Source organism: Panthera tigris, chromosome B4 (assembly GCF_018350195.1).
Source record: "Panthera tigris isolate Pti1 chromosome B4, P.tigris_Pti1_mat1.1, whole genome shotgun sequence".
NCBI classification, from domain to species: domain Eukaryota; kingdom Metazoa; phylum Chordata; class Mammalia; order Carnivora; family Felidae; genus Panthera; species Panthera tigris.
The window spans coordinates 44131980-44148187 of NC_056666.1; the positions used below are offsets into that span (position 1 = coordinate 44131980).

The 16208-nt window shown below is 37.5% G+C and overlaps 1 protein-coding gene across 1 annotated transcript; it reads right to left on the reverse strand.

Moving 5' to 3' along the window:
• Window positions 1–6461: 6461 nt before the first annotated feature.
• Window positions 6462–16208, reverse strand: LOC102954604 (NKG2-A/NKG2-B type II integral membrane protein-like). Its single transcript, XM_042993680.1, has 5 exons — window positions 16022–16208; window positions 15618–15695; window positions 15110–15163; window positions 14452–14641; window positions 6462–6561 (listed from the first exon to the last, which is right to left on the reverse strand). The coding sequence occupies exons 1-5, from the start codon at window positions 16206–16208 to the stop codon at window positions 6462–6464; spliced, it is 609 nt and encodes a 202-aa protein (XP_042849614.1).

The window sequence follows — 16208 nt, forward strand, 5'->3', positions numbered from 1 at the left end:
AGTGAAGAGGACAAACTGACCGTGAAAACAATTTCAGAGTTTAGAAAATGGACCAAAGGTTAGTAAGTTATGAAATATGTACAGTGGAGATTCAAGTCAGAAGCACATTTGTCACCTTCTCGCCTAGGATGCTCCCGTGTCTCCCCACCTGCCCACCCCTGGCTCAGTGATAAGAAGACTGAAGCTGTTACAATTGGGAGAAACTGCAAAGAGCAAGGGTGCTGGCGCCACAGGGGGAGACCTGATCAGCGCTGGGGAAGGGGACGGGTACCCATTGAATTTCAGCTCCATGTGCTGATTTCGCTCGGAAATGATGAAGAAAACCCATACTTGTCCTGGTCAGAGGTTGTGGTGTTTGTGTCAAGCACTGTGACCCCCATAAATATAATGGAAAGACACTGGAAGTGAGAATATAATGGAGGAGTTAACATTAGCTCTCCAACACTCTTAGCTTATGGAAAAAAAAGACACACATGGAGAGGAGACCAAGAGGAACCCAGGAGAAAGTAAGAGCACAAGGAGACTTGGGAACTGAGAGTAAAGGTCTGAACAGTCCCCTCCCGCATTCACACACAGGCACTGATGTCACACTGCAGAACGTGGAAGCTGTACTGACCTGCAGTGTTTGAACACATCCTTTCTTAAACAAACAAACAAACAAACAAACAACTAGTAATTAACATCAAGGCTTCAAAGTCACAAGGTCATAAAGGTAAGCAATAAGAACACCGAAAAATTGAAGAAAACTATCAGCAGACTTCAGTGGAGAAGATGCTGCCATAAAGTTTTACAACAAAAAAACATAGTAAATCTAGGAGAAATGAAACAGAATGCATATATACTAAGCTGTATTTTAAAAAGTGTCTACATAAAAAGTTAAAACATCTGAAGAGAAATTGGAAAATATCTTCCAACAAAGGGAAAGCATATGTCATAGAAACTTCTAATGGGGTAATTGTTGCACATATTAGAAAAAAGCATTGAAAAGTCCTACTTATAAAGATATGTAAACTATACAGAAAACTTAGTTGAAATAATTACAGGAGCATGTGATGGCAGTAATTTAGCAAGTAGGAAATATCAATAGACAAATAAAAGTATATGAAGAAACCACAGAGAATCTGAGTGAACAAATACATACATGAAATGGAAAATTCACTAAATTTCCTCTACAGAAAATCTGGGATGCAATAGAAAAGAAATGATGAATTTGGAGGGGTAACAAAATTTATTTATATCTTGGGTTGAGACAGAAAAAAGAGAAGAATTTACAGAATTCAGAGACTTTCAAAACAGTGTCAGGAAAGCCACTTTCAGGCTAAGTAGAACGTGAGAAGAAAAGAGGCAGAAAAAAAAAACAGGACAACAATCTTAAGGTACGACGAATGAACAGCTTACTAATAATATTTAAAATATTTATAGACACCAGAGACGTAGCAACTGCTAACAGAATAAGCACGTACAAATCCACATCTCATGACATCATAATGAAATGACCAAAGAACACTGACAAATACAGACAAAGAAATAGTCTTGAGGGAACAGAGTGGATTGTGAAGTGACTTAAGTCAATGTGAAAATCAGGGATGGGTGACACGTCTTCCACCTCCATCAGCCTTACGCCACATTATCTACCACAGAATCCATACCCCTGCCCTGCACAATGGTTCCGACTGGAACAGGATACAAGCAGCAAGATGAAGGAAAAGAAAGACACAGATCTTAAATCCCCCATGGAAACAATCCCTTAAAAATATCCAGATACAAACCCACGTATAATCGGTCTAATCAGGTTTGATAAGGATGCCAGAACGATTCAATAGGGAAACAATGGATCTTTTACAAAGGGTGTTTGGAAACTGACTACCCACATGCAGAATAATGAAGTTGGATGTTTACACTTACACTGCATACTAAAATTAACTCCAAATGAACTAAAGACATAAATGTAAGATGTAAAACTATAAAGTTCCTCAGAGAAAGAAGGGCGGATATTAAACAGCATTGTATTTGGCAATGATTTCTTGGCTATGCCACCAAAACCACAGAGCCAAGAGGAAAAGTCCATTGTAGATAAGTGGGCAATATCAACCTGAAACTTTTCTGTGCATTAAACGGCATGATCAGCAATGAAAATACAGAGTGGAAAAAAAACACTTACAAATCATATATCAAACAAGGGAATCATATCTAAAATACGTAAGGAATCTACAAGTCAGTAATGACTACAGCAAACACCAGAAACACAATTAAAAAATGGGTAAAGAAATGAAATACACAAAGTTCCAAAGAATATCTACAAATGGTAAAAAGCATATGAAAAGATGCTCAATATACCTAATGAGTAGAGAAATGCAAATCAAATTCACGATGAGTTATCACCTTACACTCATTGTGATGGATGCAACATGCACACACACACACACACACACACATACACACACAAATGTGTCGGGGCACCTGGGTGGCTCAGTTGGTAAAGTCCGAATCTTGGTTTTGGTTGAGGTCATGATCTCACAGTTTGTGGGTTTAGCCCTGCATCGGGCTTTTGTTGATGGCGTAGATCTACTTTAAGATGCTCTCTCTCTCCCTCCTTCGGCACCTCCCCTGCTTGCTCTCTCTCTCTCTCAAAATAAATAAATAAACATTTCTTTAAAATGTGACAGTGAGAGGGTCTAAAAGGAGGAGACTCACACACGGTTGTTGGGAATGTAAATTGGTCAGCCCCTATGAAGACGTGTATGGAGCTTCTTCAAGAAATTAAAAATACAATTACCATATGAATCAGCAATCCCACATGTAGGAAACTATCTAAAAGAATTGAAAGCAAGAAATCAAAGATATATATATACACCCATGCTCACTGCAGCATTATTCATTAGAGCCACGGGGTACAAGCCAACCAAATGTCCACTAAGGGATGAATGGAAAAAGAAAGCTTGGTATACACATAACACTATAGTATTATTCAGCTGTAAAAATGAGGGAAATCCTATCACCTACTACAGTATGGATGAAACTCCAGGACATTATGCTAAGTGAAATAAGCCAGTCATGCATACGAAGTAAAAAATAAAACTGTATGATTCCACTTATATGAAGTATCCAAAGTAGTAAAAGTGATAGACAGAGCAAATAGAATAGTGATTGCTCAGGGTTGAGGGGAAAGAGGAGAAGGGGAATTATTGTTCAGTGCGTTGAGTTCCCGTTTTACAAGGTGAAGTTTCTAGATATCTTTTGGGCAACAATGTGATAGTTAACACTCCTAACATGTGTGCTTACGTTGGTTAAGATGCATGATCTAGTGAAATGCAATGTAAGATGTGAGACTGTATGATTCCCACTATATGACCATCTGGAAAAAACAAAATTATGGAGACAGTAAAGAGATCAGTGGTTGACAGGGTTTAGCGGTAAGGAAGGATGGATAAGTGGAGCACAGAGCATTTTGAAGGACAGGAAACTATTCTGTTAACTCCATACGTGTCGTTATATATTTTTGCAAACTTTTAAAATGCACAACATCAAGAGTAAACCTGAGAGTAAACAATGGACTTTGGGTGATAAAGAGGTGTCAGTACAGGTTTATCAGTTGTAGCAAGTGAACCGCCCACTGAGGGATTTTGAAAATGAGAGAGTCTACGAACTGCTTGTGCATTGACACACAGACAGTAGGGGAATGCAGAAAACCTCTGTGCTATGTCTGAGTTTTGTTATGAAACTAAAACTTCTCTAACAAAGTAGTCTATTTTTTTAACATGGGTAATGTGGTAAATGTTGTTTTGTTGTGTTTTGTTTTGTTTGCAACAGCTTAAGAATAAAATGAAAGGCAAGCCAACAAAAATAGGTGATCATAGCAAGAGAAAGAGAAAAACAACTCAGTATATTTAGGAAAATAACAATATGATTAATAGATAAGTTTCACCAGGAAAATACTTAAAAAAACAAAACAACAACAACAAAAAAAAAAACCAACTCCCCGCACACACACATAAAAACCCAAAACAAAAGAAAACAAAGGAAAAAGACCGGTCAAACAAGAATTATAATTCAGCAAAGCTGTCTTTCAGAAAGAAAAGATGCATAAAGACCCCACATCAAACACAAAACTTAACAATTTTTCTTAGTACACCTGCCTTTCAGAAATGATCTTCAAGCTAAAAGTAACTGATGTAGATGGTAATGCATACCCACAAGAAGGAATAGAGATCAGCAGAAACGATAGATGTGTCAGTAAATTTCAAAACCTGTGTATTTTTCTCTCTGAATTATGTTGAGAAAGAAGATTATCAAGGCCATTCTTATAACACTGTATGGTCGGGTGTATACCATATGCCTTATATATTTTAACAGTTACTAATATTTGTGTTGCAAAGTCACCACGAATGCTTCATTTCAGGTCTCTAATGTGAAATCATGAAAGCATAGAAGGTTCGTTGATGAATAACTGGTGTTCAGTAACCAGTGCTAGCCGGCCTCATTACAACGTGGGTAGAAGGATGGATTTCCCGTTCTCTCTGAAAGCAGATTGTTCCTATGAAAACTTTCCGAAGCTGAAATGGTGTAAAGTGAAAAAGCAAATAACATTGATTTACATGGAAAAATGATTGAGCATTTCCTGATATAACAAGCAACCACCCCCCCAAATCCCATAACACATATAAACTCCTTAGGCTTTTCTGACACCTCAAGACACACCTTGTGAGTGGATGCACAAAATAAATTGAGATGAAGCACAGACACTCAAAAATAAAGTTCAAACCTATGCTTGATACTGATAACACAGAGTATACAGTTTCTGAGAAATGAATTTGACAGGACGAATCTTGCTGCTTGGGGTGTGAGCTGACACTAAACAGTAAAACTAGCCCTGAACACAATTTTCACTTTTCGCCTTTTGTCCTAAACACAAAAATCCCCTTCAGATTTCTGTTGTTCAGCAAAAACTGGTATTGGTGTAGGGCTTTCAGAGAAGCAAAGTGAGATAATCCAAATTTTTGGAAAGTTGAGGCATACCTATAATAGGTGGTGGAAAGGAGCTTGTTAGTGCTAATTTAATATACTTTATCGGAAAGTAGTCAGGATTCATGGGGCATAGATGACAATCAGTTAATTGTATATGTGTAAAGAGTGCCATGAGCAAGATGGAGACTAGGAGGTCATAATGCTCATCTGCCCACAAAATCAGTCAGAACAGTAACTAAACACCTTCAAACTAAAAACGGCTCAGGGAAAGCTCTAGACAACAAAGAAACACCAAAAATCTGGTGCCGATCAAAAATCCAGGATGGTCCCATGGAAAGCAAAGGAAGCATTTGGCCTGCATGACCCAACCCTGCAGCTGAGAGCCACTTGGCACCTGGAGGAATCCCCTCATGGAGAGTCACCTCATGGAAAGAAGGGGAGCAGGAAACCCACTAAGCTTCAACTATGGGGATGTCTGCAGCTTTTGCAACAGAAGGGGCCTATCCATTCTAATCCCAGTTGTTGGAACAGCCCAGAGTGTGCCCTCTACACCTCCTCCCAGAGGCTGGAGGTGTTGCTATGATGAGACTTGCCTTCAAGGGCTCCAAATCTGCTCTTAGGGATTGGTGGCCATAGCATGTCGTGTATACAAGACTAGAACTGCGTCTGATTTTTGCCCACTCTTGGTCCCAGCTTAGAGTATTGTGTCATATTACTGGGGCTGTTTCCTGAGACCTGACCCCAGATCCTAAGGTGTGCCTTAACTGCCACTATGGATGCAGATATTTGCTGCCTTGAGCCCCACTCACCATGTTCCATTTAATGACACTGTGTCTTCATTGCAAAGGATGCTCTTGCTGTTTGGAACCCCAAAACCCTCCAGGCCTAGACTCTGAACTGCCATGGCTAACACCTGAAGACTTTTCTCCACCTATGGTAGCTCAAGACTCTGACCCTTCATTGGTAGGCCAAGTCACCACTGTCTTGAGTCTCTTCTCTCCGGTCCAACTGTAGGGCTCTGAATCTCATTGCTGCTGCTATACCGTTACATCCCCAGACACACTTTCAACTTCAAAGCCTTAGCTGTCATTGGAGACCAAGAATCTAGAGGTCTGTGTCCAGAACGCTGGGTCCTGACACATGGCGTTCACAAGCCACCACTGGATCATGCTGCTGCTTTCTTGGAACTGCCACTTGGGACAGAGTGGAAACTTGGACTCCCCATCCCCAGCACATGCTACTACCACGCACTGCCCATGGCCCCCAGCCACCAATGAACCTTGTCATCCAGAGCCTCTGTACTTGCTACAATCCTCTGCTAGCCAGAGTCACAATGGTGAGACCCTGAGACACAGGTACAGTTTGCATGGAATATCTACACATGTCGCCAAACGAGACCCCAGTGCCACAGCCACAACAAATGAACCTATGCACCAAAAGCCAGTTGCTTTGGTAGTTCCATCTGTGCCTGATTGTGGGCAACAGATCCAATACTGCTAATAAGGCTCTGAGGTCAGCTTGCCGTACCAGACCCCAAAAAGGATCATCTCACAAGATCTTCTTCCTGTAGAAAGCAGGAGACAATGGGATGACATTCTGAAAGTGGTCAAAGGGGAAAAAAAAATATCAACCAAGAATGCCTTACTCAGCAAAGCTGTCATTCAGAAAAGAAGTAGAGATAAAGACTTTCCCGGCATCCTAGAGGATGGTGTATCAAAGTTTCAACTCTCGTCACAGATGGCAGTCAGGGGAAAGCAGCAGCATGACTCCAGTGGTGGTTGTTAAAGCCATGTGTAAGAAGACATTAGACATGCCCTACAGAAATGCTAAAGGAATTCATTCAATTGAAACAAAAAGACAAAAATTGGTGACATTAAAATATATAACAAATATAAAATCACTGGTATAGGCAAGAGGAAAAAGACCCTTGACTTTGGTGTAGGTAATGATTTCAGGGATAAGTCATAAAAATCACAGCAAAAGAAACTAAAAAAGAAAAGAGGGACTGCATTAACTAGAGACCTTCTCCCAGCAAAGGAAAGACATAGTTGAGAGATCATAGAGAAGAAAATATCTGTAAACCAATATCAGATAAGGGACTAATATCCAATATATATAAAGAACTCATATAACAGAATAAAAACAAAGAGAGGAATCCAATGTAAAAAAATGGGCTAAGTGCCTCAGTATACATTTTTCTGAAGACATACAAATGGCCAATAAGTACATGAAAGGTGTTCAATATCAAGAATCAGGGAAATGCAATCCTTTGGGATTGCAATTCCTCCAGTCCTTTGGAGGAAATGTAAATTGGTTCTGCCACAATGGAAAATAGTATGTCACTCTTACATATGTGTTTACAGGAAGTGATCAGTGGGGCACCTGGGTGGCTCATTCAGCTGAGTGTTCAACTTCAGCTGAGGTCATGATCTCTTTGTTCATGTGGATGAGCCCCACATCGGGCTCTGTGCTGAAAGCTCAGAGCCTATAGCTTCCTTTAGATTCTGTGTCTCCCTCTCTCTCTGCCCCTCCTCCCCTCAAAATAATAAACATTAAAATTTTTTTCAAAATAAACAAAGTAACTGATCAGCATCTCAAAGGTATAGCTGCACACCCATGCTCATTGTAACATTATTTGCAATAGCCAAGAAATGGAAGGAGCCTGAGTATCTGGCAACTGGCATAAAGTTAAATGCATACACGTACAAACACACAGGCACACACATACACTCACAGTGAAATATTATTTAACCAGGTGAAAGAAAGAAATCTTGCCATTTGTAACAAATGGATGGACCTTGAAGGCATTATGGTAAGGGACGAAAATCACACAGAAATAGACAAATATTGCATTGTCTTTCGCATGAAATCTAATAGACTGAACTGGTAAAAACAAAGATTAGAATGCGTTTATCAGGGACTGTGGATTGGGGGTTTTTGAAGATGTATAACAACACAAATTTATGGGACTCCTAAGTGGTTTAGTCAGTTAAGCGTCCGACTTCGGTTCAGGTCATGATCTCATGGTTTCTGAGTTTGAGCTGTGCTCAAACAGGTTCTGTGCTGACAGTTTAGGACCCAGAGCCTGATTCAGATTCTTTGTCTCCCTCTCTCTCTGAACTTCCGCCGCTCATGTCTGTCTCTCTCCCTCTTTCTCAAAAAATAAATAAACATTGAATTTTTTAAAAAAAAGAATACCTATTTATAGCTAGTAGATCATTTTTGGAGGTGTAATGTACAACATATGCTTACAGACAACATTGCTGTATTATAAACTTCAAAGTTGCTAAGACGAATTCTTAGCTTCTCTCAACACATACAAAAAAATGTTAAATATGTGACATGAAAAGGTGTTATCTAACATGGCCATAGTAATCATATGGCAATACATAAATTTATCAAATGAACAGATTGTCAGCATTAAATGTATGCAATGTGAGATGCCAATATCATCTCCACAAAAACAAACAAAAGATAGATTTGTAATACCTACAACTATTGCTAAGGAAATAACTTAAGAATATACTAAAGACAACAATAGAGGAAGTAAAATGGAACACTAATGTAGCATATGTTGAATAAAAAAGATATCAGGTAAAGTGGAAGAGGAAAACAAGACATAAGTATAGAATAAAGAGCAAATGGGATACCTAAATCCAAATATCCCATTAATTATACTCATGTGAATTAAAAAATATTCCAATTATAAGATAGAAAGTGTCATCCTGAATAAAAGAGTAATATCCACCTATATGCTGCCTGTAAAAGACACACTATAGTCTCAAAGACACAAATAGGTGAAAATAAAGGGATAACAAAAAGTAGACCCTACTAACAGTAAGCAAAGAGGTGAGCAGAAATGGCTGTTCTAATATCAAAGCAGCTGTTAAAACAAGAAATATTAATACAAAGTAAAAGAAACATTTCCAAATGTTAAGGCTGTCAATATAAGAGGAAGATCAAACAATTATAAACATACATTATTTACCTAAGAACAGAACCCTTAAACACATGAAATAGAAACTGACAGAATTAGAAGGAGAAATAAACAATTCAATGGATATATCTGAAGACTGAAATCTCTTCCTTCAGTAAGTAACCAGCTTGTCACAAAAGTAGGAGGACTGTGGAAGACTGTCAAAACTGTGGAACCAGCTTGACTTAACTGACATATATAGAAAGTGTTCTAGGTCATCCATAGGGATCAAAAAGTTTAAGGATGGAAGCATGGAAAGATTCAAAGTATTTCCTCTGAAGACAAGGAAATAAATGAGAAGAAACAATGCAAAGAAATCTGGGAAATTTCCTAACATGTGGAAAGTGAGTGACTATGAAACATTTACAGTTCAAAGATGAAATCTTGGAAAGTTATCTTGTACTGGATGACAGAAATTACCTTGTACTGGATGAAAATAAACCTAAAATACATCAAAGCTTTTAGGATGAAGCTAAAGTAGTGTTTATAGACAGTGGGTACCTTTGTCAATCAAACACAAAGGAAGAATGTTATCAATGCATGATCTCAATTGCTTCCCTCTCAAGCAGCTATAAGACAGGAGCCAGGTAAGGTTATAGAAGGAAGAAATGACACACATACATTTAGCTAAAAGCTGATCATGAAGGATGTATAGTAGAATAACTCAAAGCAGACCCAAACGACCAACACCCAAATATCCAAGAGCATCCGCAATAGAATGGGCGAATGCAACCTAGGACAATCCGACAACAGAACAGCAAAGAGATGTGGACCATTGACAACTTCATGCAGCTACATATGGATGAACCACACAAGTTTGGTTTCGCCTGAAAATGCTAAAAATAAAATATGCATACTCTCTGATTCTATTTCTATAAAGTGTTTTTAAAAGGCAGACAAGAGTTGGTAGGGGCATTTCGCGGTGTTGGTAATATTCATTTTCTCATTCCACGCAGTGGTGACACTGAAAACTCGGCCATCTGTTGGCACGTGTACCATGTGACCCATCTGTATGTGCCTTGTACCACAGTAAAAGTATCAGAGGACGATATTATGAAGAAATGCGAATATATTTAAAACTAGACGGAACATTGGAAAAAATCCTACCAAATACAACCTGTGAACCAAAAGAAATAGATATAAAAACATCAGAAATGTCTTAAAATTTCTAATACAGGGGGCGCCTGGGTGGCTCAGTCGGTTGAGCCTCCGACTTCGGCTCAGGTCACGATCTCGAGGTGCGTGAGTTCGAGCCCCGCCTGACAGCCTCGAGCCTGGAGCCTGTGGATTCTGTGTCTCCCTCTCTCTCTGACCCTCCCCCGTTCATGCTCTCTCTCTGTCTCAAAAATAAATAAACGTTAAAAAAATTTTTAAAAATGTAAAATTTCTAATACAATTTTTTCTGTAATTCAGAAAAATTTTCACACTCAGTTAGAAAGTATTTAGATGTTTATGAATAAAGAAAAATGTACTGCCAGTTTAAAAAGCAAAAAGAAATAATTGTAGGGTCAGAAAAGGAGGCTAATAAAATATGTGTCATATACATTTTGATGGGAATACTAAAAAAAAGAAGGAAATTACATATCAGGACAATCATAAGTAGATTTATTGAAGTAGTGCCCTGTTGTATTTACATTTGAAATGCCATAAATAATCTTCATTTATCACATTAGCAAAGAAGATCAATTGATGTGATCCGTGACACAGAAGGTAAATGATAAAACTAATATTTCTTTTTATTTTTAAAAAACCTTTCTAAAGGGGTGTCTGGGCAGTTCATTGGTTGAGCGTCCAACTCTTGATTTGGGCTCAGGTCATGATGTCAGGGTTTGTGAGTTTGAGCTCCACATTGGGTTCTGCACTGACAGAGAGGAACCTGCTGGGAAGTTATTCTGTCTCCATCTCTCTCTCTCTCTCTCTCTGACCCTCTCCCATGCACTTTCTCTCTCACACAAAATAAATAAATAAAAAATAAACATTAAATAAAACCTTTAGAAAGATAGAAATGAATAGGAAACATCCATGTAACGATCCTGAATAGGTAGCATAACTCTGAAAATGAACTTGAATAAATTCACAGTTTAAAAAAGGACAATTTTGTGGGCACCAGGGTAGATCAGTCATTTGTGCTTCTGACTTTGATTACTGCTCATGGTTCCTGAGATGGAGCCCCAGGTCAGGCTCTGTGCCAACACCATGGACCCTGCGTGGGATTCTCTGCCTCTCTCCCTCTCTCTCTCTGTCCCTCCCTCTGCTTGCATTCCCACTCTCTCAGAATAAATTAAGAAACCTTTAAAATAAAAATGACGATCTTTAAAGTACAAAACAGACATAAAAATACATAAGGACATTAATTAAACATGTGAGAAAGGGCAACATTTGTACCCACACAATATGAAATGCACAATTGCACAAAAATGCAAAGTCATTCAGTGGAGAAAGTATAGTCTTTCCAACAAATGTTCTGGAAACAATGGAGTATCAAATATGATTAATGATTATATACTTTATAATACACTAAAGTGCTCAAAATTCATCACACATAAAAAAGTTCAAATGTTTTATTACAAACGCATGACCTACAGTTGGCCAGAGATTTGATAGAGATCCATAGAAGAAGATATTGATGAAGTGTAGTTCGTCAAGATAATGTCTGCTCTTGGAAGAGAAAAGACAGTCATAAACTTGTTAAGAAACATTTACAAACCATGCATCTAATAAAAGACTTGCCGCCAGGGTACATAAAGAATTCTCAAAATACAATGAAAAAAAAGTAAAACTATTAGCAAAATATTTCAATAGATACGTCACCAAACACCATGTATAGATGGCAAGTGAGTACAGGAAAATAGGTCCAACACTATTAATCTTAGGAGCATTCAAATGAAAGCCACCCCAGACCAGACTTTCTGTTCTGGAAAGATGGAATGGATAGACGTTTCCCTACTCCTGCCACCAATACAGCTACAATCCATGAGCGTTATACATAAGATGACATAAGATTCAGAAAGGTAATGAGAAAGCTGACAGATCCCAGCCCTGGAGACCCGAGGAATGACGTGGTGGTGAGCTCTCCAGAATTTCCCTCTACCCCACGTAGACTGGTGTCAGAGAGCCTAGCAAACCACAGACACCAACAGGTACACACCCAAGTCTCCACAGTGTTTTTTCTCTCCGGTCAAAACAACAGAAAAAAAGGCGTGCTAGGAAGACAGAAAATTTTAGACACTAATTGGGTGATTCTAATAAAAAAAAAAAAACACTGTTTTTTTAATAAAAAAAATAAAAAAAATAAAATGCATTGACTATCCACCAAAAAAATCAACAGGCATGCAGGGGGAAATCAAGACATTCTCCGATAAAGGAAAACTGAGAAAATGTATCACCACCAGACCTGCTCTGAAAGAACTCCTAAAGAGAAAAATTGGTAAAAGAAGGCCTCTTGAATCATCAGGAAGAAAATGAGAACAAAAGAAAGAATAAAACTCTCATTAGGTCTAATGGACTTTCCTTCACTGGGTTTTCTAAATTGTTTGATATTTGAAGCAAAATTATCAGTTGAAGCAAAATTGTAACATCCATGTGATTCTCAATGTAAGTAGAGAAATACTTAGGGCACTTACAGTATAAATAGGACACGGTAAGGGTCCATAGAGGCAAATAAGTCTCTGTGTTTTACTCAAACTGCCGTGAGTTGTGATGGGCTGTATAGACTGTGATCTATGAATATACAATTATCTGCATAAAGATATATAATATCTATATTCTTTATATGAAGGAGATTAGATCATATGTGTACCTATATACAACTTTAGGTATATGAAGTTGTTTATGAAGAAAAGACCTACTTTGCTATATGATGCTCTGTCAATAAGATCATAATTTAGAAAAACATAACCTTCACTTTTATCTCACAGCATCAGAAATATAGCATCACTAAAAATAATTTCTAATTGGATCATAAACCATAATTAAAACCATAAGGCATCCTTAAAACCATAAAGAAATAAAGAAAAAGGTAAATCCAGGAAAGTAATAGAGGAAATCATATTCATGAACTTTGGCTAACTTCTGAAATAGATCCCTAATAATCATTGTAAGACACAAAACGCTAAGTAGGACCATGGGAACATTAAAATTCTGATCATTAAAAGACTCCAATATGAGAGTAAAAATGCATGTCACAAGTATTTGCATCTTAAAATCTCAAAAAAGAGCTCGTATCTAAAATATGACAGCGACTTTTAAGAAGAGAAAAGAAGACACTGCCCTGGAGAAATGGGCAAGAGACACAACCCAGCATTTCTTATCCCATAAAACAGAATCGCCTTAAGCTTTACAACCCAGGTAAATGGTATTGTTTATAACCATCAGAACTTACTAATTAATTTTATGGAGTTTGGGATCAAAGGATGATTTGCTATAATGTACATTTACACAATAAAATAGAAAAATGTAGAGATAATTCAATATATTGAAACATACACATATCCATGACTGTACAAGCTCATACTAATGGTTACAGAGTAGTGTAGTATGAACATATGTAAATACAATTATGGTATATTTATACACTTTTATTTTATTATGAAACCAATAACATTTATATAACTTAAATATACTATGTAATACGTCGCTATGTGTAATAAATGATTATAGATATGATAGGTGGAGGAAGACAAAGAAAAGACTTTTCCTAACATAATTATTCATAATACCCACATGGGAAAAAGGAACTAAATTTCTGAGAATGGTTTTTAAAATGTCATATTCATAGGAGAGCAGTGAAAATTCTCAAACTATAGGCAAATGTGTTAATATAGATGGATTACAGGTAGCACCTGGGAGAGAAGGGAGACACACATAAAAATGCACCCTGAATGATTCCATTGATAAAATCCCCAAAATAAGCAGAGATATTTCATAAAATGAAAATGGGCAGGCCTGATAAAGGCTCTAAACTTCTGTCTCATGATGTAATTTAGAATTGTGTGATTCTAAGTCTATTGTAATCAATGTGTACAATCATACGCCTAGTTTCCTTGATGTGTTGTAAAATGAAATAGTAAAGTTAATTTCAGACAAAAGAGCATTCCCAGAAGAACAGGTTTCTATGAAAAGCAAGAACTGGAAATTATGAAATGTACATTCAAGGTATAAAAGTATAAATAATGTGTCAGAAAGTCAAACCATGGGATATTAAAGACTTTAAAAGAAATAAACTACAAATACATATAGAACTATTGATGAATTCTGGAAGCATAATATTAACTGACAAGCTTTTAAAATTTTTTTTAATGTTTATTTATTTCTGAGAGACAAAGAGAGAGCATGAGCAGGGGAGAAGCAGAGAGAACAGGGAACTCATTATCTGAAACAGGCTTCAGGCTCTGAGCTGTCAGCCTGACAGAGCTTGATCAGGTGCTCGAACTCACCAACCTTGAGATCATGACCTGAGTAGAAGTCAGATGTTTAATAGACTGAGCCACCCAGGCGCCCCATTAACTGACAAGCTTTTAATAGAATCTGGAAACATTTGAAAACTTACCTTGTCCTCTTCATCATCATAGTAGAGCAGGTTAGAGTTCTTAGAAGCACAGGACGTCAAACTCTCATTCCACGATTTTCCCTCAGTGCTAACATAATAGCAATTGTTGGAATACGTAAATGACTCTTTCGGACAATGACAACAGAGACACGCTGGAGAGAGATTACGAGATATTATCGAAAAAGCTTTGAATATTACAAAATGAAAATTTACATACTGTATATGGATACACATATGTGTACATAACATATTCATATATCCTCACCAGCTGGTAAAATTAAAACAAAACACACACACACACACACACACACACACTCAGAGAAGAGTCAGGCTTTCATCCCCTAATCTATGTGCCCAAATAAAGCAACCACAAAAATGTCCATCTATACATGTCCTGAGAGTCACTGAACAAAATCAGCTTTATGGAATGATTTATCTTTTATCATGTTATAGGAGGAGGAAATGTGAAGCAATTGGTAACAATGGCTATGGTGTTTTTAAATGAGTATTTCTTCATATTGTTGTCTAAGAAGTAGTACTCTCCTATAATCATTATTACCTACCTTAAGATAGAGATAGAAAGACACTAAACTAATAGAATTTTGCAAGGGATATTGTACCTTTCTGGATCATTGTTTCCAGGGATGTTTTGTTCTGCGCTGGTCCTTCAGTAGCTAGAACATTAAAGAAATTCTCAAAACACATAATATTAAATAAAATAAATCATAATAAGTTGAGTTTCTTAGTTTAAAATTGGGTGTGCTATTTTACCAGAAAAATTGAATAAAGTAATGAACATGAGGGGGGAAATACTTCAAAAGCTTAAAGAACCAAACCTCACCATCTCTTACAATATTTGGTTTAAGCAATCTCAAGAATTAATGCATATTTCACCAAAAAGTCTCTTGTATGACTTGCCTTTGAGTTATTAAATCCAAATATGTGTTTAATTCTCCCTGTATTTATTCTCTTATTTCTACTTTAGATAACCATTAAATGATCATTCCACACTTAGAGCACACATGCATTAAAATGAGATAACAAATTCAAAGTGTTACACAATATGTCGAGGAACTAATGATCAGTAAAGTGAAAAATTCCCTTTCAGTCATTCAAACACGTACTTACAGGGGATAACAGCTATTGTTACCACAGTGGACATCAAGACGAGGCAGAGGATTCCCAAGATACCGGCAATGAGCTTCCCTGGACATGAAGGTGAGTAGTAGGAAGAGAAATGCAAACACTGAGAAAGGATGCCTGGAAACAATCATTTAGGAGATATACAAGCAAGAGAACCGACAATGCACAGGGAATCACATACAATAACCTGCACCTCAAACCCATCACTATCATTGGAATCTTCTCTCAGAATATACCAATGCATTCAATTACAATACCATATTCCAACCTCCAGCTCTGGTCCTCACAAATGAAAACTATGTGAGATCACTTCCTACTCTTTCCTTACACCCCTACACCCCAACTTCAAATCCTAAAACAGACATACTTGTCTGCATTAAATGTTTTACCTTTGCAGGGAGAGTTCTTGCTATTCCCTTGAAGGTCCCGAGAAGCATTTTGAAGATTTAATTCTGCATAGGCTATCTCCTCCTCAGTTACTGAAATGGAACTTTTCGTGCCCTTAGGTTGCACTTGCTGTCTTTTTGAGCCCTTAGCATGATGGAGTTCTGCATAAGTCACGCCTTGGTTGTTCAT